Source organism: Filobasidium floriforme, assembly GCF_021052385.1.
Source record: "Filobasidium floriforme strain CBS 6241 chromosome Unknown HD553scaffold_14, whole genome shotgun sequence".
Classification (NCBI taxonomy): domain Eukaryota; kingdom Fungi; phylum Basidiomycota; class Tremellomycetes; order Filobasidiales; family Filobasidiaceae; genus Filobasidium; species Filobasidium floriforme.
Genome location: NW_025763635.1, coordinates 693282 through 717041, shown reverse-complemented (window position 1 = coordinate 717041; position 23760 = coordinate 693282). Strand labels below are relative to the sequence as shown.

Sequence of the window (23760 nt, the reverse complement as noted above, 5' to 3'; positions counted from 1 at the left end):
TCAGGGTTTACGTGTATACCGGCCTCCATCTCCATCAAGGCCAAGGGATCGGCGTCGTCTTCTCCAGAGAAGGGATCGTCGGCGTAGGGTCGTGTTTCGTACTGAGGCGGTGGGACCTAAAGGATAAGAAAGGCAAGACGAGTCAGAGCAGGCCCAAGACTTCAGCGATTAAATCGTACTTACAGAATCGAACATGCCCACGTCTCGCGCTTTCCGCTTGCCCTTGCTGGACTGGACGCCGCCCAACATGTCTTCAAGGTCATTATCGACTTCGGCAGCGAATTGACTGTCGGCCTCGCTCAGCAGATCGACAGCTGGTGAACTCGCTCGGCTAACGGGTTGCGAGAGCGCCTGTTTCTTGGCTCGCTTTGCCTTCTTTTTCGGTGGCGTCTCGGCTGCGGGCATGGAGATCGGTGTACCGTCTTCGCTAACGAGGTCGTCTTGTAAGCCGCCTTCAGCCTCGCTCAACCCGCTGGCGTTCAGCAGTGCCTGTTGACGAATGTCACCGCCGTCGCCATTAACGCCAGCTTCAGATTTGCGCGGTCCCGGCTTCTTGGTCTTGGGTATCCCTTTGGGAGGACCGGGTTTCCGTCGTAGACTGCCGTCCTTGTTGACGAGACCTTTGGTCGGCCAGCTCTCGCGCTCCCATCGCTCCTTGGTCTCGGGGGACATTTCCTTGTTCTGTTCCGGTTTGTTCCTGCGTCGACTCTTTTGGGTACCGTCTGCGAGTTCGTTTTCCATCTCGTACCCGTCCATCTCACCAGGAGCGGACCATTCGGGTTCCACAGGCGCCGACTCGTCATCGCCATACGTCAGTTCTCGGTGTTCAAGGAGCGGAGCGGGCTGTTTTCCTCTGCCTTTGGATTTGCTCTTTTGCCTTTTGACGAGAAAGGGCTTTTCATCTGGCGGAGTTTCCGTGTCGACGGACATGGGCTGAGCGGCCATGACCAGAGGAGGTACCGGCAGGACGCGCGGCTCGGGCAACGGACTGATCGATCTCATCGCCTTGGCTTGAGTTGCATACTCGTTGGGCTGACCCGAGAACGTCCGATAGTCTTCCCTCGGTTCGGAAAGGACCGATCCCAACCTCGGAGGATGGTCTTGTATCGACCCGGTCCGGGATTGTGGTCGAGACAAGGCCATCCCACCGACATAGTGGTTAGAGAGCCCGCCGTACGAGTCTGCCCGGATCATCCTAGGCAACTCGTCTTCGGTTCGACGAAACGGCTCCATAGACCCGTTCCCTATCGTCTCCCTGTGTTCGTGTGCAGGACTTGCGGTACTCCTTGCCCGCTCCCGCTTGTACCCGTGAAACCCCGACTCCCCGTTGTTCGAAACGGACGTTCCCGGGCTGGCCCTCCGCCGAGCCTCCCACTTGACCAGCTCGCTCAGCCTGGCTCGTTTCGCCTTGATCATCTCTTCTCTGTCGAGCATGACCGGTTGAATATTCGGAGCGGAGGCGTTGCCGTTATGTGACACAGTCGACGAGTGGTTCCTGTACTCTCTCTCACGATCATATTCGGCAGGGGTAGAGCTCGGATGGACAGCGTTGCTGCTCGGAGGTAACGGTCGACCTTCCGTTCGACCCGTAGGCATCGGCCCGAACACCGATTCGCTATCTCTCCTCGACCGTTCCCGGTCGTATTCGTGCTCTCGATGGCCTCGGATCGAGCTGGTGGCGATGTTCGCTTGGGGTGAGATCTGTTCGTCGGCATAGTATCGTGTGCCTCGGACAGAAGAATAGCGATCGTCCCGAGGATAGTCGTTGGCTGCACCGTACCCACCCAGAGACTCGGCTGGGCTCGTCAAGAAGGGTCTGACCGGATGAGACGGTTGTCTCTCGAGGCGGTGAGGCGGCACTTGATGGTGATGGCTGTGCAGAGGCGGCGGTGACAGTCCCCTCGTCTCGCCATGCCGTGTGTAGGGGTAAGACAACCTCGGGTCCTCGTCATACTGCGTCCTCCGCTCGGACGACGATTGCCTGCCGGACCCGCTCGGGATCATGCTGGGCGGAGTAGCGTGCGATGCGCGTCGTTCAAAGTCTCTCGCCAGGTTCGAATACGAGTAGCCCTGGATAGAGGGTCTCCTCTCTTCGGCCTCGATCGACCCGTTGCGGTGCGGAGGGTGCCCATGTCCGAGTCTGTGTGGGTAGGAAGATCCTTCTTCTCCCCGTGCGCTGGACCCGCCACCACCACCACTCAGCAGCGAACTCAACGGCAAAGCTCCCGTAGCGCTCCCTCCCGAGACCGATCGAGCGGCCAAACCATGAGGTCTCTGAACCGGTACCGGAGTATGGTGGTAAGACGGCGAGGTGGACGTCGGCGTCCCTGGGCCTGCGGACGTCTTGAAATAGTCGGCGAACGCCAATCCGGCCTCGGCAGAAGGGTTGTTGTGCGCTGACGACGAGGACAGGGTGGAAGGGTAGGCTTGGGGGTCTTGGTTGGCGGTTCGTGGGGAGGTCATTCTGGCGCTGTTGGATGCAGATATCGGATGCTGCCGATACGTAGAGACCAGATCAGCATAGGTTCTATAGCTGCGGGCCTTTGACAAGCAGAAAAAATGGAGTCTCCAGCCTGATCTTGCTATACTCCCCATCACTGCCTCTATCTCCCACTGCCTCTTTCTCCCGCAGCGAGACTGGAATTCGAAAATACTTTCACATCCTTGTCATACCTTCGCCTCCCTGGTCTGATCTCCCTGACTTCCGCCTGTCTGATATCAGTCTTTCGAGAGGTTTTCCAGACCCTGCCCGCCCATCAAGCCCGCTTTGGTCCACTTCATACAACCCCAACTCGTCTTTCCCCTTGTGGTGTTTCTCGCTAGACACCTCACCTCTCTCGATCTGTTTAGCTTCCCATATGCATTCCGACCATCGGCCGTTCTTTCCAAGTCCAGGCTCGATGATTGAGCATCTTTTAGACCTCTTCCTCTTCTTAGATGTGGTGCAGGTCGTCCATCCCGCCAATTGCAGTGCTTCTCTCCTCGCTCGACCTGTGTCGACCTGCCTTGCGGGACCCACAAGCTGACCAGCAACATGCTCTTCTCACATTCTCGCTCATCTTCCTCAGACCTTGTATTCTCTCCGTTTCGGAACCTCACATAGCTCCATGCGCAGGATCGAAAAGACCCCAGAGGAGATGAGAGACAAGTGCAGGACAGCTTGGACTCACGATCTATACCAACTCTATCCCTGTTCCTCTTTCTACAACTCCGTTCGAAATCTCTTCTTCTCTGTCAGACCCGTTTCCGACCTGCCTGAGAGTACGCTCGTTGTTCCCTGTAACTCCTGTGATTCCTGCAACGATCCAGCTTCAAGGAATTCCTTCCTGCCTGCTATCCTGTATCGCACCGTGCTGTATAGGCGGTGTCGAGCGTCCTCCTGGCTATGAGTCTGTTCAGTCTACCTCGGGGTTGACCTTGAGCCTGAACTTCCTAGCGGAAAGGAAGAGAAGGTCCAGGTTGACCTTCACTACCCGACTGAGGAGGACGTCGTAGCGAGCGGGACCGGGTGACGATCGAGGTGGTGACTGAGAGCAGGTGGAGAGGTAGATGAGGCCGAGTCAAGTCTTCGGAAGGTGTCAGGAATAAGGAATGGACTAGGTACGTCGTCGATAACGACGTCGTGGTCGTCAAATCGTCCTATACTAGTGGGCCGGCAAGCACGAACGAGTCGGGTGCTGCACGGAGATGAACGGGTGACTAAGTCGAGGTCAAGTCGAGAGCGATGTGGTATGGTATGAACGATAGATACACATGAGCACATGATTGACTAGGTCGTTACAAAAAACGGGGAAGTACGAAAAGCAAAAAGGAAGAGAGACGAGAGTTGGTGACGAGGTGCGAGGTGACGATGCGATCCGGTCGCGCTCGCCTCTGGCTCCTCGTTGGCTCGATGGAGGTGTGTGCGAAGAAGTAAAAAGGGGGGGAGGGAGGGTGTCTTCTCCGCGATTTCGAGCGATGATGATGTCGGTATTTCGAGCCGACTTCAGCAATCGTCGCCAAACCTGTCAACCTTGACCTCCGATCATCACCGATGTCAAGGGATGCACCGATGATGCCCTTATTCAAGTCGTATACGATCGACTTGGTAGTGAAACCTGGAGGTCGGCGAGTCTCCCCCCTTGCGTCCTGTGTGGCACGGCTGATGTGGTTGGTTGCGTTGCGAAGGGATTCAACGTCCGGGATCGCTACGCCCTCGGGAAAGGGAGAGGCGGATACAAAAAACACACACAGATGGATCGAAATCAACCGAACCCAAGATTCTCTGCGTGGCGTTGGGAGGCGTGCCGGGGACCACGCGGCCGGTGACAACAACTTTGGGTCTCGCTCGGATCTGTTTTCGTTCTCGCAAGAATGAGACAGCGACCCGCGATGGCTGGGCTCTGTATCTCGCTAGTGATCCTAGTGATCTATGAATGATATGTAACACAAGTTTCTATGGCGATATTTAAGATCGAGATGAGGCGGCGGCGTGAGCAGATCTCCCAGCGAGCTCATCGCCGACCCCGACGCCGCTCAAACGAGGGCGACGCGCTTAGAAGCTCGCCCCGCGCTCGAAACAGCTGGACCTCGCACTGCTGTACGACGAACGTAATGGTGATCGGCTTGATGCTATACGAATAGGAGGCAGAGAGGGCAACTTGTGTGGGCTGACAGGGAGGCAACAGTGATGGGCTTGGTAGGTAGATGGCGGGTGGCAGCGAAGCGTGTATGCAAGATACGTGTAGATTTGAAGCTAGATATGGATGATCTCGTTTTAATCGGGTTCTTGGTTACTCAAAAAACCTTACAACTATCCAAGGCGCTTTACCAAAGTGGTTAATGGGATGCACTCGAATCATCATTATTCGCCATGCATTGGCCTCTGGCCGCGTAGGTTCAAATCCTGCAGGCGTCGGATCTTTTTGTCCGAAGTGCGCGAATGTTTTCGACGGCATTGCCGATGCTTTTTTACCGCTTTTTTCGGTTTGAACAGGTAGTCGCTCAAAACGAGATCGGATCTAGACCGTTCCGATATCGGTGTGACGAGCTTGTCGTTGCTGAAACACGGTCGCGCAAGACATATATCTCAAGCCTGCGCGTGGTCGCATAGCGGATTTGTGCAGGTTCAGATCCTGCAGACGTCGATCTTTTCGACTTTGAAGTGCGGGTGCGTCCTTCATCCTCCCGTTGTCGACTTCATCCGGTCTTCCTTTTTGGCATGAGGAGGCAGTCCCTCAAGGACTGTTGGCGTTGTGTCTATTGCGCGATGACAGATTCGTTGCGTCGAACCCGCACGATCGTGTGTGGGGTCTGGTCCTGAGGCTTGCGTCTGGATACATCGATGGAATCGATGCAGGGCGAGTCGATCTCATCACACGTACTGTACTTTAGCGGGTGCCAAGTCGAGATGATGTGCTTCCGCTCTTTCGATGTATGGATTCTCTCCGTGTACTTGGAGCTATCGCCTGCCATTAGGGCTCAGCGTGAGATCAGCTGCGCCTGTCCCTTATATCCTGGGTGAGGCATGTAGCAAGCGCCGGACCGTCATTGCGGCTATCGGAACCGCCGAAATCTCGCGATCGGTTCTGCGACGCGGAGGTTAGAGCTCATGTGTTTGCGGACAGCAGAAGACTGTGTGCAGGTAGGCAGTCGTACGATGTCTCGTGCTCATCGGATGGGTCGTTGAGGATCTGCGAATGAGCAGCTGCGGAAGAAACGACATGTCGATCGCAACTTTTCGTCCCGCACGACTCGTTCACTGAAACGCCGTCGCTACACTGCTTTCTTTTATGGAGAGCGACCTGCGAACGTGTCACCATGCGAGCGCCCTTTCGGTCGCAGGACGATCGTTTCATACAACATCGCGCCTGCAGGATCTGAACCTGCGTGCTTATTCCGAGAAGTCGATCCCGCTCCATGTCCTGAAAATGAAAAGCTGAAGTCAATGGCTTATTCGTTGATGACGACGAGGTGCACGAGATGATGTCCAGCGTTGGCCTTGATACGCCTCTCCTGCCAATCATGCAAATCGAGACGTCATCCAAGCGCACGATCGCAAGCCCCCGATTCGTCGGTCCAAGCCGGGCGGAGGCAAAGACCAGTAGGTCGAGGGGTGAATCATCTCCTGCCCAGTCCAGGTTGCAACTACATAAGCAGATGTCACTGACACGATTCAACCGATGTTGTCCATACAGCCAGGTCAGCGAATTCTCCATCCATCACGTTCGCCATGTCATACGACCACATCCGCAAGTCCAGCAGATCGTTGTCATCAAATCCCACGATCCCGTAGCTGATCCTCAGACTCTTTCCGCGTCATCTTATGCACCCACAACAGTCGACGAGGATTACGACTCGATGACTTTCCCAGTCAGAGAGTGGATCTGTGAGGTACTCGACGGCGCCATCCGTCCTCCTGACGACTTCTGGCGCAAAGCAGTCAAAGTATGGGCGCTCAGTGAGTACTAGAGTACAGGCCGACCGGGATGTCAATGAAGAGCGAGACGGGGGATGACAGACCTTGTCACTCACGTCCATCTCCTCGATTATCAGCCAAAACGGTGGTCCATGCTCGAAAAGACCTACTCGCGGCGGAGAAGAATTACTCCCTCCATATAGAAAAACAGGATCGAGCCATTAGAGACCTAGCCCACAACACGGATGAGCGAGGACTAAAGTTGCTGAGGTTCATGCAACGCAACAGGTCTGCGATCCAGGCGAACGAATGCGATTTGATCGTGCCGCTTTACAGATGGAATGTGGACGATGAGAGCGCGCAAGGCAAGTCCACGGTCAAAGGCATCGAGGGGTGCGAGCTCGACAAAGTCTTATCGTAGGGGAATCTGATCGCTCCCGCTTCACATACGTCCTGTTAGAAACCGATGGAAGAGTGAACGATGACGATCAAATCGAACCGGACGACGAGAGTGAGGCGGATTATCAACCCTTTCGAGTTTCGGACGGCGACGAGCAGAAGGAAAAGGATGTTCCGAAGATCGACGTCGCTGCGGTTGTCGGCGACAAGCAAGAGAACAAGAACAAGGAGGAAGTCACGGACAAGAAGGAAGGCCAACTCAAGGACAAAGAATCGACCCCGGTGATCGACGACGACAAAGAGAAAGACGAAGAGGACGATCTCGTCATCATCGATGCCGCTGACCAATCGCTCAAGGAAGACAAGAAGGCGGCCACCGACCAGGCTGAGCTTTCACTTGAAGGGATAGAAGCGCATACGAAGTTTTATGAACAGTGGACCGCGGCAATCTGCAAACAAATCGACAAGCTCGACAAGAGTGTAGAAGGAGCGCATGTCAAGCCGACGAAACAGCACGCCACCGCTGGGGAGGTAGACAGACCCCCTATCACCAAGGCGAACCCTCAGAACAATACCGAAGTATCCCATTTCAACCAAGTCACCAGCCTGCCTCCCCCCAGGCCTGCCGGTGAGATCAACCTAGAAATGTTCAAATACAGCACCGACGTCTGGTACCGCGCCCACCGTGACATCATCGAGCTTCACAAGGAGCTGCTCGATTGCGACCCCGAACACTACATGAAGCATTGTACTCTTCCCACGTTATCGCTTCCTCCTCCTGTTCCTCTAGATACGGCTGGGCTCAAACCGGGCTTGTTCAGCGATAGCGATGGAGTTTAGTCGAAGCGACTCTTACGTGGGCCGTATGTTGTGCGCCGACAATATTGATATCCTTTCCTCATACAAGACTACATGTAGAACAGCATCCCGACTCTCTGGCCTAGGTGGTTGTATGTACACTAGTTCTTCGCCCATTTATCTGTTTGTACCCGTACGAATGGCATGATGATGACTGATTATCAAGCCCTGAGATGGTTCGCGACGAGTCTCACCTCTCTGCCTCTCTGACGGACGTGCGGCCGAGAATGTACGGGGATAATGGTTCGACCGAGAGTAGTCATGTCGTCGTAGCCAAAAAGGGGGTAGAGAGAATCGTATGACCAATTCACAAGCAACATCAACATCGTATCAGTAGTATCTCGGCATACAAATAACATAGCCAGGCAAGTTCCATCGAATAGAAAACCCAGGCGGAAACACCTTCGAAGTCCCACCCCGGCCAATCGCCAACTTTCGATAACCGGTATCACCTCCACCCACTTTGACAACGAGATATGGCCGTACAACTCCCCGTAGCTAGGGGTATCTCTGTAGACACCACAGGAGCCGAGATCATTGCAGAAGATTCACCAGCTGTGAGTCGTCGTGTCGGGGTTATCCCATAAATCAAGGCCGTTCACGAGCTGATAACGAGTCATGGCATATCTTGTTCTTAGACACGTGATGCAAGAGGAATCTACCTACCGGCTTATCGAGAACTGCTCTCACACGTCGCTATTGATGTGAGTCGCTGGTCGTTTACCATCACGCCGTTGTATCGTAGCTGATGCTGGAATGCATCTGTTATCCGTTTGCTTTGTAGATCGGCGGTTCTCTAGCCAAGGTGAGCTTGTTCTAGATGATAGAGATGTCATCTTAGACCTCTTGCTGATCTACTGCCTTGTTGCTTAACATCGCAGATCGTCTATTACAGCCGCTCCCCCAACCCGCCTGGCCGATCAACCTCTTCCTCAACCTCAAAGACCGCATCATCATCCTCTGCATCCTCTTCACAACATACCTTCACAGAAGTCGATGGAGATAGCACATCGTGGACACCGAAAGTCAACGGAGCCTTGACACCGGATGTGCTTACTGCAAGTCTCAAGCAGAAAGAGGTCGAGCTCGGCGGGTCCGGGTCAGGGTTGGGAGCAGGGTCGAGGGTAGCAGGATCATCGTCGGGATCGCGTTCAAATGCAGACGTCGCAGGGTCCAGGAAGACGACATCCATCCCCCTCAAACGGGGTCACGCACGACATCACTCTCTCCTCCGTCGAGGATCCCTCCCTCCCAACTTCCCCGGTGGGACCCTCAACTTTGTCCGGTTCGAGACCGAACAGATCACCCAGCTCATCGATTTCCTCAACGACCTCATCAAGTCCTCCGCTGCTACCAACCACGTGACCGAGTCCGAGATGCGTAAAGGCGTCCGGGTGATCGCTACCGGTGGAGGCGCGCACAAGTATTACGACATGTTGGTCGAAGGGACCGGGTTGAAGGTGCATAGGGAGGAAGAGATGGAGTGCCTGATCACCGGGTTGGGGTTCATCACGAGTATCCCGGACGAGGTGTTTTGGTACTCGGACGAGCTGGTCTACGAGATCTCTCACCGAGGCAAGGAAGAGGCCGTAGCTAGCTCCAGCTCCAACACGCCAGCCCGGACAGAAGACCCTCCAACGTCCATTCCAGCCGACCCTACCCCAACCGAGCGTAAAAACCTGCCCCGACCTTCCCCTGATCCTCCATCATACCAAGTCACGTTCGATACGTCGGGTAGCCCGCAATTCCCCTGCTTGTTGGTCAACATCGGGAGTGGGGTGTCGATCGTCAAGGTGGACGAGGACGGGAGTTTCGAGCGGGTCAGCGGGACGAGTCTGGGTGGAGGAACGTTGTGGGGATTGTTGAGTCTGATCACCGAGGCGACGACGTTTGACGGTGAGCTCATGCCGTGAACTTCAGCGCCATACCCGTCATGTTGCATGATCACTCAAATGTATCCTCGTTCTGTCACCCTCTAAGAAATGCTGGCTTTATCGGAAAAGGGCGACAACGCCGCGGTAGACATGCTCGTCGGTGACATCTACGGATCGGATTACAACAAGATCGGTCTTAAATCGAGCACGATCGCTTCGTCTTTCGGCAAGGTCTTTAAAAAGGGCGCGGCGGATAGGAAAAAGGCGTTCAGCCAGGAGGATATCAGCAAGAGTTTGTTGTACGCTATCAGCAATAATATCGGGCAGATTGCGTGAGTACACTCCTTAGGTCGCATTAAGGTGATCCGAGCGCGCTGACGAGAACGACGTCGCGCGACATTTTGCAGCTACATGAACGCCGAAAAGTACGGTCTGGACCGGATATACTTTGGAGGGTGTTTCATCCGGGGACACGCTGCTACCATCTCGTGCTTGTCCTACGCGATCCGCTTCTGGAGCAAAGGAACCGTCCGAGCGATGTTCTTGCGGCATGAAGGGTTCCTCGGGTCAATCGGCGCTTGGATACGGAACGTCGAGGCGACCGAGGGGGGAAAGGCAGGGCAGGATGGGCAAGGACAGGGGGAGGAAGAGAAGATGGTACAGGAGTGAAGTAGAGGATCACTAGACGACAGCGGATGTTGGTTGTTTGGATGGCGCGTGTTGATCACGATATCATCATATATGCTTCAAACGGGGCCGTACAAGCGTCGCATCTATGGACCTTGATTGAATCACGACGCGATAGGTACGTGGCAACTGGGCTCCAAGAGCGCTTCCGCTATTGTTGAGCCTGATGCATAGACGGCAGCAATCGCATCCTTTACTCATACGCTCCATAAAGGATTTGCAAATATGCAAGTGAGTGACTAGGCTGAGACGCAACTGTCTGCGGCTTGATCAGTCTCGCGCAATGTTCAGCACAAACAGCTGCATGAATCAACGCCAGGATCAGAAGGGAGTCCATTTCGGTTGATACTGCCTTCTGACCAACCGTTCTCTGCCCTGTGAGCGATCACGCTGATCAAGGCAGGGGAGTAGGGTATCTTCTCCAGGAGAGAACGCATGTCCCACAGCACCGAGCAACGCTGAGTCCCGATATCTAATGTCACTCTTTGTGGAGCATGTCCACTCTCCAGCCAGTTCTTGAACAGTTCAAACTCAACCTTGAACTATGCGTCTCGCTCATCGCAGCCTTTACCTAGCCGGACAAACACGGATTTTAGCATGGACCTGCCGAGAAGCGTTTCCTGCTATCGAACTTTGAGCGGGTATAAGATTTCATCTTTGACGCATCGTCACGAAAAACACACAGACTAGCAATGGTCGATGCAGGTCGAGGGAATGGGAGAAGTACATGGATAAACAACAACCGATCCAGGCGCAGGGGAGGGGAGGAAAGCACTCCGAGCCTATAGTCGATACCCGCCCTGTCGTCCGTCGGCATGATATCCACCCTGAGACTGCCCCTGGTGTTGCGGCTCGTCCGGGTAACCCTGCTGGTACTGCTGCTGCTGCCCGTACTCTTGCTGATGCCCATAATCCTGCTGCTGATAATGCGGCTGCTGTTGCGGGTATTGCTGGTGCTGGTCGTAACCACCTCCCTGAGCCTGACCATGCGCTTGCGGCGGGTACCCCTGTCCCTGTGCCTGCGCTTGCTCGTACTCGTAATCCCTCGCCTGGTGTTCTTCTTGCGAAAACTCGTGCTTGAGGCTCGACTCCGAGTAACCTCCGGCAGGGTGTGCAGGGCGCGAGTAGGGTTGTTCGTACATGTTACTACCGGGGACAGCGTTCGGGTCGGCATCCATGCTCTCTCGAGGGTCCCATGCGTCCGGGTTGGGTCCCCATCTGCGATACGCGGCGTTCAGGATGAGATATATAAAGGGCCGGAAAAAGAGAGACAAGCGGGGCGGCTCACTGGCTGTTCCTCTCGATCATGGCAAATTCTTCCGCGTTGGCCTCGTAGATCGACTTGTACTCCTGGTGATCCACCTTCTGCTCCGAAGCGTACACCTTGATCATGCTATTGTTCCCCCACGGATGCCCGAAAGCGTATTCGTTATTCTCTCTTTTCCTTCAAGAATCCTTCTCGAGACCCGTTACTCACAAGATAAAGTACACCTGCCCGACCAACAAGATCAACCAAGCCCCTCCCATGATCCCTATATCGGCCCATGCGAAAGCCGAACAGATCGTCTTGGCCTCCCCAGAGACGTTGATCGTCCCATCATTCGATTGTCCTTTAAAGTAGGTGAGCTACGATTCAAACCGAGGTCATAGAGGAAAGTTAGCATAACGGGCGAGCTTTTCACCCCCAAGGAAAGACGGTGGTGCTCACAGTGCATCGTGAGACAGCCTCGTTATGCCTCGCTGCGGAGACGGCGACCAAAGCGGCACCACAGGCAAAGATGGACGTAAAGGCGAACGCGTTGACCCATGCGTACGTCCGGAAGGTTCGGACTTGTTCCTACGAGGGTGATCAGAAAAAGAACACATAAACGTTAGCGAGTATATTCGGGACGTAATCCTCATATGCCCCTGCCGCCAGCTTCCGAATGAGAAGCTCTGGCATGGACGGAATTCAATCTGAGAGAGAATGGCAGAGACGACTAACCCGGTAAATCCCAAAGAACCCGACTAGCTGAATGGCGGCTACGACGAAACACAGCGTCGCTAGGATGTACGGCGTATAGCTGGGTACGTAACTTCCGACGACTGCATTTCGTACGTTTAAGTCAGTCCCCAGCGAGATTAGAGGCAGGAGGAGGGGATAGCGGAGCAAGCGGGAAGCAAGGCGAATAGGTGGGGTAAAGATGGGACGTACTGGTCGGAGTAGCCAACGCCAAGACTCCCGCTACACTGCATACGACCTATAACCCACCCACCGAACTACATATCAGCCTACTTCTCATGAACCCCTACCAGCCCTTCGGGAAGATGAGATGACTTCGAAGGTGGACTTACGAACTGTTCAGTCATCAGAGCGTACATGCCCACGTTGACCAGCGGGATGGCTGTGACATCGCATCATTTCATACCAGCACAACGGAAAGCGAGAGTTAAGGCAGAGCGAGAGGCTAAGGATCAGCCTTGAACTCTCGTCTGGATCGCAATGAGGGTAAAAGATAAAGAGCTTACCACAGCAACAATATCTCGGAGCGAAAACCATCTTGCCGAATATTTATCCCAATCCTCTTGTTTCTGTGTGTTGTTTATCCCTTCTTCGTCGATCCGTTAATTCTCTCCCAAGGGCGAGATCCGTGGGTTACGATGATGTTATGTCCAGCGGATAACCGAAATGGTCTTGCTATGACGTCCTCTTCGATGCTTAAGCGTTGATCGTATGGCTCTCCAATGAGCGGGTTGCAAGGTTGCGACTTGATGAACCGCGTGCAGCTAAGCGATCTAAATATCGAGGTCTCCTTTGAACTGATCTCAAAGGTGATGCCCCGTCCAAGTGAATTGACCTAGAACCTAGAGCTACTCTACCCAGAGCTATAGAGGTTATATCTTGGGTAATTGTCGACTTGCAACTTCTGATGTCCAACGGCTGTGTCCCCTCCCAACTTCGACCGATATCGCAGCGAAATGCTGTGTTTTGTTGATCACTCTCCCCCTCGAAACGCGAAATTACGGCATCGACCATCAACCTGCAACCGCCCTCTCTCGTCGTGATATCGAAATCGTCCATGGTCTCACGTAGATATAGAAAAACAAAGTGTATGTATATACCAGAAATACAGAATGAAGCGTAGCATCTCTGCTGTCTCGTGGCCCGAAACGTCAAGAGGAGACAAGGATGATGATGGGGGTGTATCGGGTAAGGTGTAGGCGTGAAAGCGGAGCGGGAAAAGGAGGGGCGTCGAAAAAAGTCGTTGATGAGAGGTTGCCGTGAGGATTCGTGTAGGCGGGATATTTGAGAGTAGGTGTCGTCTATGAGGTCCAGGTCGGGTCGAGGTGCGATAGAGGGGAGAGAACAGAAGGTCATGTTGATAGTAGGGATCTTGCTTAATGCCCTCCACCCGGTCCGCCGGCAATCGAAGTGACCTATACAAAACAATCACAAGATCCAGACTCGGATCAGCTATCCCATCGCAATGGTCGAAATAACAGAGTCGACAGAAGCAAGTAGAAAGAATTGACGACTGACCTCCCCTCCGACGACCGTTCCGTCCAACGTGATCGCCCATTGTTGCGTAGGGTTCGGGGCGGCGGTGATGGTCGCCGTCGTCGCTGGTGGACCGTCCGGTAGGCCTGCAGGGTGGGAGAGCGGGGGGGATGACACGGAAAGAAGATAGAGGGGAGAAGAGGAATCGTAGGGATTTTGAGGGAGGAAGATGATACAGGTGATCAGTAACCATCTCCAGAAAGACGTGACGTGAAATTGAGCGGACTCACTAGCCGTCGTATAATTCGCCGGACTCTCCGCCCCAGCATAGATCGGGAACTTTTTACTCTTATGATAAACCGTCCCCGAAACGGTATCCATAAAGATCAAACTAAACCCATCCCCTACCATCCCCCCCAGTCCTGCGGTGGCATCGAGGTCGATCCCCAATTCTCCGCCGAATTGCCCTTTACGCGACCCAGAAGTGAACTTTTTTAGGGGGACTCGTTGTGCTAAGGGGAGGAAGCCGTTGAGGATGGTCTTGTTGGGGTTGTGGAGTTGGATGTCGAAGGTCGATACGCCTGTGTGATCGATCCGGAGACACGTATGTGAAGGTCAGCTTGCCGATCTCGATCAGAATTCAAGGGGTAGTTGATGAGAGGTGAAGGAGAAGAGAGGGAGCAAGAGGAAGAGGTGTAATACGGGAACACGGCGCGACTCACCGGTCCCATCCCCAGTACCCCAGACGATGTTCATAGGCTGTCCCTGTACCCAAGGCTCAGCCTGCGATGGCGTGTCGATCGGCCAGTAGTTGACGGCTGCATGTCATCAACCCGCGCACAGATCAAAAGTCGATTGTCGTTAGTATACGAAAGAGACAGAGAAGAAGGAAGACAAGGCGGTGCAGAAACCCGATGACTGACCTTGCGTGAGCTGGACGAACGCGGTTGACAGGCAGATGATGGACGCTCCTAGTTTGTTGAACATCGTGAATATGTGTCCGAGGATGATGTGATGGCAATGAGACTAGGTGTAGTGATGTGGCTATGAGTTGATGCACTGGGGTCGATGATGCTGGCTGTGTTGTATTTCTTTGTTTTCGATATCAAGCGACCGAGGGATCAAGGGAAGGTAGAGGGCCAAGAGAATATAACATTATTTGGTTGACACGTCATGGGGAATCGAGTCTCTACTTAATTTGATAAGCCATCATTCGAGAGCAACTCCGCTAGTCATATCTTGCTCGACATTTCGAACATTCTCAATTCAAGCATTATTGATCTGACACTTCCTGGTAAAGCAACCAAACAAACCGACCCCGAAAATGTCCGCCGAAGAACAAAAGACCCAACCTCCTCCCGCCGCTGCCGGTGCCGCCGATGCTGCTCCCAAGGAGCCCAAGGAACCTAAAGAGGTCATCCTCGGAGAAGACGGCAAGCCGTTGAGCAAGGGAGAGTTGAAGAAGCGAGCCAAGGAGGCAGAAAGTGAGTTCGGGTCTCGTTACCGCAATGTGAGGTCATGTAATCCGTGCTAACATCCTGATTCTGGTATATGCGCCTTGTGTCAGAGGCCGCCAAGGCTGCTGAACGAGCTGCAAAGGAGGCCGAAGCTAAGGCCAAGAAGGAAGCCGAGGAAGCTAACGTGAGCAATGCTTCGGTCGTGCGGAATCCGTTCAGGAAGGAACACTCGCTAATGTTCTTGTTGACTTGATGTTGTAGGACCTCGCTGCTGACAACTATGGAAAGCTGCCTCTGCACCAATCCCAAACCCGAACCAGTGAGCTCCTCATCCTCAAGCCCCCAACTTTCAACCCTTTTCATTCCACTCTCGACTAACTCTTTCCTGATCGACGCACGCAGACACCCCCCGTCTAAACTTCACCACCCTCATCCCCAACTCCCCCTCTGCCAACACCTCTACCTCCACCGAGATCCCCTCTGAAACCCAAAAAGTAACCCTCCGAGCTCGTCTTCACAACGTCCGTGCTCAGGGAGCCAAGATGGTCTTCCTGCAACTGCGACAACAGACGCATACCCTGCAGGGAGTTGTTGGTTTGAGCAAGGATGGGGAGGAGGAGGTTGTTAGTAAGCAGATGATCAAGTGGGTCAATGGGGTTTCCGTGAGTTGCTGTTTCGTCTCGGATCAGAGTTTCTGGCTGGTCCGGTTATCGCTCGGACTGTGTGATAGAAGGCTGAGCTGACGGACACGCGTTTTGATATGGGTTCCGTTGTTTTATTTTAGCTCGAATCTATCGTCCTCGTCGAGGGGTACATCAAGCCCGCCGAGGTCAAATCGTGTACCATCCAGACGTACGAGATCCAGATCAAGAAGGTCAGTCCAGCTCTATCTCTTTCTCCTCCCGGTCATTACATTCGCCTTCTGCTAGGCGAAACTGCATTTGGATTATTACTGATATTTTTCGGGGTTCGGATATGGGTTTGTCGTATAGATCTTCACCGTCGTCGAGGCTCCCCAGAGGCTGCCTTTCGGTGTTGAGGAGGCTTCTAGGCCCGAGGCTGATTACGAGAAGGTAAGTTCGAGACTTAGGGTAAAGGGGGAGGCAATGTCGGCTCACAATGGCGGATGTTGGTTTCGTGTCGGGATAGGAGGATGCTCAATTCGCCAGGGTCGGTTTGGACACTAGGTTGGACAACCGAGTCATGGACTTGAGGGTGAGTCTCTAACTTGGCGGATCAAGGATGAATCGACTCAATGCTGACACTCACGACCCTGACCATCAGACACCCACCAACCAAGCCATCTTCCGTCTCCAATCCGCCGTAACCAACCTCTTCCGAACGCACCTCAACTCGCTCGGCTTTATCGAGATCCACTCTCCCAAGCTCCAGGGAGCGGCCACGGAGTCCGGTGCCAGCGTGTTCGAGGTCAACTATTTCAAGGGCAAGGCGTTCTTGGCGCAGAGCCCGCAGTTGGCCAAGCAGATGTGTATCGCCGGGGACATGGAGAGGGTTTACGAGATTGCGCCTGGTAAGCAAGATTTCAGTGCGGTGTAGTGTTAGGAGGGAAGAAGGCTGAAATTGAACCATGTTTGACAGTCTTCCGAGCCGAGGACTCGAACACTCACCGTGAGTCACACATCGGGGCCGACGTCTTGCTTGAAGGTGGATGTGGGGCTGACATTCACGTCGAACCTCTTAGGACACTTGTGCGAGTTCACCGGACTCGATCTGGAGATGGCCATCGAGGAGCACTACCACGAAGTCCTCGACGTTCTCGACTCGCTCTTCCTCGCCATCTTCAAGGGACTCAAGGAGACCTACTCGCACGAGATCGAGGCTGTCAGGAAGCAGTTCCCATGTGACGAGTTTACGTTCTTGGACGAGACCTTGAAGTTGAGGTTTGCTGAGGGTATTCAGATGTTGAGGGAGGCGGGAGCCAAGAATTTGGATGGATCGCAGTTGAGCGACAGCGACGACCTCAGGTGAGTCCTGCTCGTTACGGTCACGTGATTCGTCTAGGGCGACCCGAGCTCATGCGGTCCCTCGACCTCGCTAGCACCGAGAACGAAAAGTGGCTCGGACGATTGGTGAAGGAGAAGTACGGAACCGACTACTACATCCTCGACAAGTTCCCCTTGGCCATCCGACCGTTCTACACCATGCCCGACGCCGAGGACCCGAAGCTGTCCAACTCGTACGACTTCTTCATGCGAGGAGAAGAGATCCTTTCGGGCGCCCAGCGAGTACACGACCCGGAGTACTTGATCCAGAGGATGAAGGAGGTCGGGATCGCACCGGAGAGCATGCAGGGATACATCGATGCGTTCAGGCTGGGAGCACCGCCCCACGCCGGTGGTGGTATCGGTGCGTTTATCTATCGTTTGCATGAACGAGTGGAGCGGGAGGCTAATGAGGATCCATTTCGATTTCTAGGTCTCGAGCGAGTCGTTATGCTCTTCTTGAAGTTGGGTAACATCAGGCGAGCTTCGTTGTTCCCCCGTGACCCCAAGCGATTGAACCCTTAGACGGGAAGGTCCTCGCACGACGTCCAACGACGCAAAAAGAAATAGAAAGGGGATCAGAGGGAATGCATGCGCGAAGAGAGAGGAGGTCTTGATGACCGTATTCTTGTGCATAAGATATAAGAACAGATGAGATACATACAAAGAACGACAGACATGGCTATATGACACGAGATGGTTCAGACGGACATTGATATATCATCAGGCCCGAAGACCAATGGGACAGGGAAGAAAACGGAAGACATAAAATTCGGAACGGGGCCTCGACAGTTGACGAGCGGGGCGGACGATAGATAGTCGCCGGCCATCGCGACGTGGCATGCAAATGTTCGCGTTTACTGGGAAGTAGACGGCTTGTCTCTCGCATGGCTCGGGCGATTGTTAGGCCAGACTAGGTCAAATCGCGGTCGAAGTGGTCTGGTCTTGAGCCTGACCTTGTGGCGCAGGAACAGGCGCAGAAGGATTCGGATCGCCTTGAGCTCGTCCCTGGTGTTCGGTGGCGACAGGAGCATCGACATTCCAGCCGACTCTGCCCGCGTCGAACGATGGAGCAACGGGCAAGGCAGGCAAGTGATAGTGTTTCAAGTAGAGGACCGGGTTGGATTTGAGGAGGTCCCTGTGCAGCTGAAGGATATCTTGCGCTTGACAAAAGTTTGCTTGGTTGTTGACACCGGATTCAACGGTACTCGGGCTAGGTCCAGCTTGCCCGTCCACGGCAATGACCTTGACCCCCTTTTCCCTTCCCACCTTGACCTTTTGCTTGTTTGCCCTCCTCTCCGCCACAAGCTTCTTCGCTGCCAGCTCGATTGCAAGCATCTGCCCTTTCCTATCCAACTGCTTGTCCCCACCCTCCTTGGTATCCTTCGGCTTCGACTTGTTGCTGATTTTTCCTCCTCCCAGAAAGCCCGAGGAGCGGTCGCTCTTGCTCGCGATCCGGGTGGGCCATTCGATTACGGCAGCGTCGTCGTCTTCATCGTCGTCATCCGAAGAAAAAGAGTATTCATCGTACGCCCCCAAGGTGCGAATGACGTGCTGGCGCTGTAGCGTGTCCGACTCGTCAGAGGACGTGCTGCGAACACTTATAGGCTTGGAGAAATCTTCTGTATTGTCATAAAGTCAAGATGATCAGATCAGGTTCGGTGGAGCGTAGGATATCCGTATTCGCTCGAAGCTAGTGTGGACGATGCTCACCTTCTTCGCTCTCGCTGTCACCACTGCTCATGCTCTTCTCATCGCCGCTGGCCTGAAGATCCAAAGCGATCGCTTTCCTTCTATATGCGACAACGCAGTGGCTAGAGAATCGCGAGTCCTCAGATCCACGACGGAGATATTCGAGGATCTTTTCACCGTGAGGATGGTGGCAAGCGATACCATTGAGGAGTTTGTATTGGGCTTGGCTGGCCTTGACGAGAGCGTCTTCAGCTTTGAGGAGTTCTTCAGCTGTCATCGAGCACCAGTCAGATTAGCGCGAGTTGAGGAGAGCGATACAGGTGAAGGGGACTGACTGGCATCAAGGAGACCTTTTCCGGCTTCCCAGTCCTTGGCGGACGCTAACGCTTTGGGATCGACGACTTTGGTAGCAGCGGAATCGTTGGATTTCTCCTTGACCATCTTCCAAAATCCTTCGTATGACATGTTGTTGATGTCTTTGGGTCCAGCTGATATACGGAAAGGCAAGCCGTTCGGAAGATCAGGGCTCAGTGACTACGTTTACGTCGTTACCAGCATCTCATCAGCTTACATTGTTGTTGGCTTGTAGACATCTTGAGCACTAATGTAGCTGGCTTCCCAGAATGTCGTATGTATGCAGAGCATGCGCGTATGCGAAGGGGTCAGTGATCACCCTGAACTGAACGAGGTGCGCGAAGTGAAGTCTGGTTGATATATGATACAAGTATGATGCATGATGGCGGAGTTGTCCGATGTGGTTGCACGTGGTCGAACGTTGTCGAAGGCGATAAGGCGATGGCGCGATGGGTTTGTGGATTGTTGGTTCCTATTTTTAGGATCCGGGTGATCGTGGCGTGGGTTCTGCGACGCGAACTTGCTTTGAACTGAAACCCCAATCGCGCTAGGACCGAGACGCGCCGCCGGCCGGTTTCAAGCGCGGGCGTTGTGAGAGCACCATCATCATCCTAGAACAAGATCGCCTCGGTCCGCTGCGCAACCAGGTCGAGCCATGCCAGAACCTAAGAGTGTGTTTCCGAGAGAACCCCCCGTCAGATGACCTCCTGACGATGCGTTCTTCGGCATTAATCGTTCATCTGCTACAAGGTGCCTCTGCAATGTGCTCGTACGTGAGTCGGGATTTGCTACAGAAACACGCAGACGATACGCCGCTGGACCCGCTCGGGGGGCGCATCTCCTCTTCCTGATAATGCTCCACCATGTTGGCGGCATCCCCCAAATTGGACTGTATGAAAGTGATAGCTTGTTCCCACTCGGCAACTCCCTCGCCGGCCATAGATCCCTTGAAACTGGCAAAAAGTTCCCTTGGTGAGGTCTTCTCCGTCACCACGATAGATGACTCTGATCTGGTACGAGCCAGGTCAATTGAGGACGGCGATCACCTCGTTAGGCCAGGGTCGCCCAGCCCTTGCGATCGCCTCGATGGCTCCGGCATCATTGAAGACAACGCCGGGCTTCTTGTTATTGACAGTGGGACTGGAGATGTACTCGTATCTATGTCGACTGAAAACTTTATTATTTGCGCAAGCTGTCATAAGAGTTGACGAGAGGCCGGCACTTTGATGCCGCGTTAGGAATCAACTATAATTGCGATCTCGGTTGACACGCACTCTCTCACATATTGAAGAGTCGTTAAGCAGCGAGAGCGTGAGGATTGGAGCAAGGCAATGCAGATTTGTTTCAACGAGCCGATAGAGCTGAAGGGCAGTGCGACTAATTGAGCACATGATTTGATGAGTTGGAGATCTGTCCAGACACTATACGGAACATATGATACCCATGTGTAATTGTAGAGGTCCGGATGGCATCGAACTGCCCCAGATTTGACGACCCGGTTAGCAAGCGGCTTGACAACATTGCACTGATTGCGGTTGTTCATCTCCTCCTCTTCCTCATCTTGTTCACCAGATAACAGCTTGACCTGATCGACGACCCGGTTAATCACGAAAGCAGGATCTTTTGTCAAACCTCGTCATCGTGTTCCTGGTCCGCGGCGCCCCTAGGAAAACAAAAACTCAGCGGATACGAATGCATGCAGATGTAGAGATGTGGAGACCGGTGGCCAAGGCGGAAGAACCGGAGTCCCGGCCCGTTGTCGTGAGTGACAGGGCCGCAAGTGAGATGCGAAATTCTAATTAGTCCTGACATTATCAGTTCATCGCGGGCGCTCAGACGTGGACCGGGTGGGGTAGTAGTACTGGCGTGGGGCTGAGAGGTGGTATTGACTCGAGGGTAAGTATTAGTAGTAGTACCGGTTTGACTGGTTCGAGAGGTAGTAGTACTGGCGTGGGGCTGGGAGGTGGAACTGACTCGAGGGTAAGTATTAGTAGTAGTACCGGTTTGACTGGTTCGAGAGGTAGTAGTACTGGCGTGGGGCTGGGAGGTGGAACTGACTCGAGGGTAAGTATTAGTAGTAGTACCGGTTTGACTGGTTCGAGAGGTAGTAGTACTGGCGTGGGGCTGGGAGGTGGAACTGACTCGAGGGTAAGTATTAGTAGTAGTACCGGTTTGACTGGTTCAAGAGGCGGTGGTGGGACTGGCTGAGGCTGTCCGAGGAAGACCCTTGACGCATGGTCACTCAACTCGACGCCTTCTCCCCCTCTCCCCCCCATCCCGCCACAACCGGCACATAAGAAATCGAATTGCATACGTTGTGCCGGTAACAATCAAGAACATCGTGCCAATTTCCCTCGGCGCTCTTCTTCGCTTCCTGCACTATCTTTTGCCTGTCATCTTACGACGCCTTGATCTCCTCGTCGTTCGCCTTCTCTGCCTTGGTCACCGCCTCTGCCGGTGCTGTCACCGTCACCGCTTCCCCTGACGCCGCTGTCGCTGTCGTCCCAGCTGCAGTAGGTGGGGGTGCGCTAGTTGAAGCTTCGCCTGTGGTAGGCTTAGTTACTCTTGCGTCCAGAGCTTGTAAAGCCAGTGCCCTATCGCCCGAATTTATATTATCAGCACCACCATCCCAACTCTCTCATTTAGAGGAATTGCGTCAACGACTCACCTCCTTCGCTCAGCCTCGGCTCTCGTCCCCGCACCTCCAGCACCTCCACTTCCAGAAGTGGGCAACATCGCATAAGCCCCCGTCTGCGGTCCGTCCCAAGGTTGCACGAGCTTGAACTTGACGGCGAGGTTGAAGACGACGTTGCCGATATAGCCCGTGTAGGGTCTATCGTTGTGCCAAGCGAAAGACGAGTTGAAATTCGGGAGAGAGTGAGTCTGGAGTGAATGAGGAGGAGGGGGTGTGGTGTGGGCGTGGCGAGACTCACCGGACAGGAGGAGGGAACCAGTAGATGAACGCAAACGTCTCGCTCCTATCTCCCCTGATGTCGCTCTCGGCATGTACTTGGAAGAACCTCAGGTACCAAAACGCTGCGTGCGACGGGAAATGAAAGGACGTCAGCCTTTTGTCTTCTATCGACCATCCTTGTTTCCTGTTATGTTTGAGGTAAGAGGAAGGACTTACCGACGATAAACCCAAACTGGATCAAGATCCACGGTTGGAACGAATGTACCAGAGTCAAGATATTCGATGCCAAAAGGGCGATCCCGGGCGTGTTCTACGCGTTTCCAAACCGGATCCCAAAATCGACATCAGCACCAGCATCGACACCAATACCGATCCCCAATAAAACCTCGCAGGACACAATCGGAAGCGAGGTGCAAAGCAAGCCAAAATAAGAAAGACACTGACCTTGACCCTGATCTTGAGCCTCCCAAAGATCTGAACCTGATGTTCCGGGATCAACTGGGTGTAGGCGACGAGGTAACCGGTTAAGAGGGCTGTTGAGCCTCGGACGGGTTCTCCCGTTCTATTCCACGGTGGGGCAGAGGTTTGTCGAGGTGGGAGGATAGGGTGGGGTAGGGGTGGCAGTGGGGATGAGAGGGTCGAAGAGATTGGAGGTGAGATGAGATGGAGAAGGATACTCGCCGTCAGCCTTCTACCATAACCACGAACGCCCAAACCCGCAACGCCGGGGACTCACAAAAACACCTCCCTCCCCCCCAACACAAAGAACTCCAACCAACAAAGCCCGAACCCGATGATATTGCTCGCGACGATCACAACCGCTGAGAACCTGAGGAGTTCTTTAGGGCCCCATACTCGTTCTAGGTATCGGGTGAGGAGGGGGATTGAGATTAGGGAGATTATGAACTGCGGGGGTTGGCGGTAGGGGTGGGTGGTGGACGCAGGTGGTAGGGAGGGAGGAGATGGCGAGGAATCAATATTGATCAGAATGATGGCAGAGCAGTAGCGAGAAAGGAGAAGAGCTTGCTCACCTCGATCGGTTTAATCTCCACAAACCCAGCCGTCAAGAACGTCCAGAAATACCAAGGCAACGCCGCCCCCGGCACACACAGCAAGTACGGAACCTCGGCATTCTCATTGATCCCCTCAAAGGTCTTCCCTTCTTGTTCCCTGAACCTAGCGTTGAGGCCTGTTAGGAGGACTTGACCGAGAGAGAGGGTGATAAGGAGTCCGGTGAGGATACGGGTCGCGATAGGAAAGGGTTGGAGGAAGGGGAGGAAGGAGTATTGAGGCATCGCGACGGGGGTACCGGGGAGCGAGCTTCGCAAGGTATCAGATGAGCGAGGTCTGGGCTAGATCGAGGAGTGAAGGAGGATGTAAAGATCCTAGATGGAAGGTGTATTCTTGCAGAGGTCAAACGAGGTAGCATGTAACCAAGTTGTGAATTCTGAACCTTTGGACGTCGTCGCTCTCCCCCTTTCTCTCGCTACCGATGGGGGTTAGTCACGCGTCTCTGGGACCTCTTTATGACACTCCATGTCGACCATTCCACATCGTTCCAACCGTACGATCTGTCAAGTCATCACACGGACCAAATCCTGTGCTGATATTCTAATGATCTGAGTCCTGAACTGGTCGAAAAAAGCG

At 54.0% G+C, this 23760-nt stretch overlaps 7 protein-coding genes and 1 non-coding gene across 8 annotated transcripts; 4 read left to right on the top strand and 4 right to left on the bottom strand.

The window, feature by feature from the left end:
• The first annotated feature begins 4800 nt into the window (after positions 1-4800).
• HD553DRAFT_t66 lies at positions 4801-4897 on the top strand. Its single transcript has one exon. It is a non-coding gene; the product is annotated as a tRNA-Ser (tRNA).
• A 1770-nt stretch (positions 4898-6667) lies between these two features.
• Positions 6668-7769, top strand: HD553DRAFT_313523 (uncharacterized protein). Its single transcript, XM_046180245.1, has 2 exons — positions 6668-6762; positions 6858-7769. Exons 1-2 carry the CDS (start codon positions 6672-6674, stop codon positions 7634-7636), a joined length of 870 nt encoding a protein of 289 aa, XP_046035818.1. The 5' UTR covers positions 6668-6671; the 3' UTR covers positions 7637-7769.
• A 181-nt stretch (positions 7770-7950) lies between these two features.
• On the top strand, positions 7951-10334 carry HD553DRAFT_313522 (putative pantothenate kinase). The gene is made up of 6 exons (XM_046180244.1): positions 7951-8211; positions 8293-8358; positions 8439-8459; positions 8536-9550; positions 9635-9860; positions 9936-10334. Exons 1-6 carry the CDS (start codon positions 8131-8133, stop codon positions 10195-10197), a joined length of 1671 nt encoding a protein of 556 aa, XP_046035817.1. The 5' UTR covers positions 7951-8130; the 3' UTR covers positions 10198-10334.
• Positions 10335-10623: 289 nt separating this feature from the next.
• On the bottom strand, positions 10624-13127 carry HD553DRAFT_285907 (uncharacterized protein). The gene is made up of 9 exons (XM_046178248.1): positions 12724-13127; positions 12550-12599; positions 12410-12455; positions 12200-12300; positions 11924-12052; positions 11693-11841; positions 11504-11608; positions 10780-11433; positions 10624-10692 (listed from the first exon to the last, which is right to left on the bottom strand). Exons 1-8 carry the CDS (start codon positions 12752-12754, stop codon positions 10998-11000), a joined length of 1047 nt encoding a protein of 348 aa, XP_046035816.1. The 5' UTR covers positions 12755-13127; the 3' UTR covers positions 10624-10692; positions 10780-10997.
• Positions 13128-13147: 20 nt separating this feature from the next.
• HD553DRAFT_285905 (uncharacterized protein) lies at positions 13148-14744 on the bottom strand. Its single transcript, XM_046178247.1, has 5 exons — positions 14617-14744; positions 14416-14511; positions 13984-14274; positions 13736-13839; positions 13148-13632 (listed from the first exon to the last, which is right to left on the bottom strand). Exons 1-5 carry the CDS (start codon positions 14678-14680, stop codon positions 13594-13596), a joined length of 594 nt encoding a protein of 197 aa, XP_046035815.1. The 5' UTR covers positions 14681-14744; the 3' UTR covers positions 13148-13593.
• Positions 14745-14989: 245 nt separating this feature from the next.
• HD553DRAFT_285902 (uncharacterized protein) lies at positions 14990-17764 on the top strand. Its single transcript, XM_046178246.1, has 12 exons — positions 14990-15177; positions 15261-15334; positions 15412-15469; positions 15553-15812; positions 15935-16024; positions 16143-16223; positions 16300-16365; positions 16435-16681; positions 16750-16779; positions 16853-17135; positions 17210-17517; positions 17587-17764. The coding sequence occupies exons 1-12, from the start codon at positions 15018-15020 to the stop codon at positions 17676-17678; spliced, it is 1749 nt and encodes a 582-aa protein (XP_046035814.1). The 5' UTR covers positions 14990-15017; the 3' UTR covers positions 17679-17764.
• On the bottom strand, positions 17765-19501 carry HD553DRAFT_350867 (uncharacterized protein). The gene is made up of 4 exons (XM_046183567.1): positions 19417-19501; positions 19181-19333; positions 18867-19115; positions 17765-18775 (listed from the first exon to the last, which is right to left on the bottom strand). The coding sequence occupies exons 1-4, from the start codon at positions 19436-19438 to the stop codon at positions 18072-18074; spliced, it is 1128 nt and encodes a 375-aa protein (XP_046035813.1). The 5' UTR covers positions 19439-19501; the 3' UTR covers positions 17765-18071.
• A 1988-nt stretch (positions 19502-21489) lies between these two features.
• Positions 21490-23724, bottom strand: HD553DRAFT_313510 (eukaryotic integral membrane protein-domain-containing protein). Its single transcript, XM_046180243.1, has 7 exons — positions 23145-23724; positions 22850-23019; positions 22558-22675; positions 22330-22423; positions 22133-22235; positions 21868-22032; positions 21490-21793 (listed from the first exon to the last, which is right to left on the bottom strand). The coding sequence occupies exons 1-7, from the start codon at positions 23406-23408 to the stop codon at positions 21598-21600; spliced, it is 1110 nt and encodes a 369-aa protein (XP_046035812.1). The 5' UTR covers positions 23409-23724; the 3' UTR covers positions 21490-21597.
• Positions 23725-23760: the final 36 nt, after the last annotated feature.

Excerpts from the sequence above, each read along its gene's own strand:
- HD553DRAFT_285905 (XM_046178247.1), bottom strand. The coding sequence starts at position 14,680 with ATGTTCAACAAACTAGGAGCGTCCATCATCTGCCTGTCAACCGCGTTC. Across the intron at positions 14,512-14,616 it reads GTTCGTCCAGCTCACGCAAG|CCGTCAACTACTGGCCGATC; the intron begins GTCAGTCATCGG and ends GATGACATGCAG. Across the intron at positions 14,275-14,415 it reads GGGTACTGGGGATGGGACCG|GCGTATCGACCTTCGACATC; the intron begins GTGAGTCGCGCC and ends TCGATCACACAG.
- HD553DRAFT_313523 (XM_046180245.1), top strand. The coding sequence starts at position 6,672 with ATGCAACGCAACAGGTCTGCGATCCAGGCGAACGAATGCGATTTGATC. Across the intron at positions 6,763-6,857 it reads GGACGATGAGAGCGCGCAAG|AAACCGATGGAAGAGTGAAC; the intron begins GCAAGTCCACGG and ends ACGTCCTGTTAG.
- HD553DRAFT_313510 (XM_046180243.1), bottom strand. The coding sequence starts at position 23,408 with ATGCCTCAATACTCCTTCCTCCCCTTCCTCCAACCCTTTCCTATCGCG. Across the intron at positions 22,424-22,557 it reads GGCTCAAGATCAGGGTCAAG|AACACGCCCGGGATCGCCCT; the intron begins GTCAGTGTCTTT and ends GGAAACGCGTAG. Across the intron at positions 21,794-21,867 it reads GCCGAGGCTGAGCGAAGGAG|GGCACTGGCTTTACAAGCTC; the intron begins GTGAGTCGTTGA and ends TTCGGGCGATAG.
- HD553DRAFT_350867 (XM_046183567.1), bottom strand. The coding sequence starts at position 19,438 with ATGTCTACAAGCCAACAACAAT. Across the intron at positions 19,116-19,180 it reads AAAAGGTCTCCTTGATGCCA|CTGAAGAACTCCTCAAAGCT; the intron begins GTCAGTCCCCTT and ends GCTCGATGACAG. Across the intron at positions 18,776-18,866 it reads TGACAGCGAGAGCGAAGAAG|AAGATTTCTCCAAGCCTATA; the intron begins GTGAGCATCGTC and ends ATGACAATACAG.
- HD553DRAFT_285902 (XM_046178246.1), top strand. The coding sequence starts at position 15,018 with ATGTCCGCCGAAGAACAAAAGACCCAACCTCCTCCCGCCGCTGCCGGT. Across the intron at positions 15,335-15,411 it reads AGGAAGCCGAGGAAGCTAAC|GACCTCGCTGCTGACAACTA; the intron begins GTGAGCAATGCT and ends TTGATGTTGTAG. Across the intron at positions 16,224-16,299 it reads CCGAGGCTGATTACGAGAAG|GAGGATGCTCAATTCGCCAG; the intron begins GTAAGTTCGAGA and ends GTGTCGGGATAG.
- HD553DRAFT_313522 (XM_046180244.1), top strand. The coding sequence starts at position 8,131 with ATGGCCGTACAACTCCCCGTAGCTAGGGGTATCTCTGTAGACACCACA. Across the intron at positions 8,212-8,292 it reads TTGCAGAAGATTCACCAGCT|ACACGTGATGCAAGAGGAAT; the intron begins GTGAGTCGTCGT and ends TCTTGTTCTTAG. Across the intron at positions 8,460-8,535 it reads TCGGCGGTTCTCTAGCCAAG|ATCGTCTATTACAGCCGCTC; the intron begins GTGAGCTTGTTC and ends TTAACATCGCAG.
- HD553DRAFT_285907 (XM_046178248.1), bottom strand. The coding sequence starts at position 12,754 with ATGGTTTTCGCTCCGAGATATTGTTGCTGTG. Across the intron at positions 12,600-12,723 it reads TCCGAGATATTGTTGCTGTG|CCATCCCGCTGGTCAACGTG; the intron begins GTAAGCTCTTTA and ends GCGATGTCACAG. Across the intron at positions 12,053-12,199 it reads GGTTCTTTGGGATTTACCGG|GAACAAGTCCGAACCTTCCG; the intron begins GTTAGTCGTCTC and ends TCACCCTCGTAG.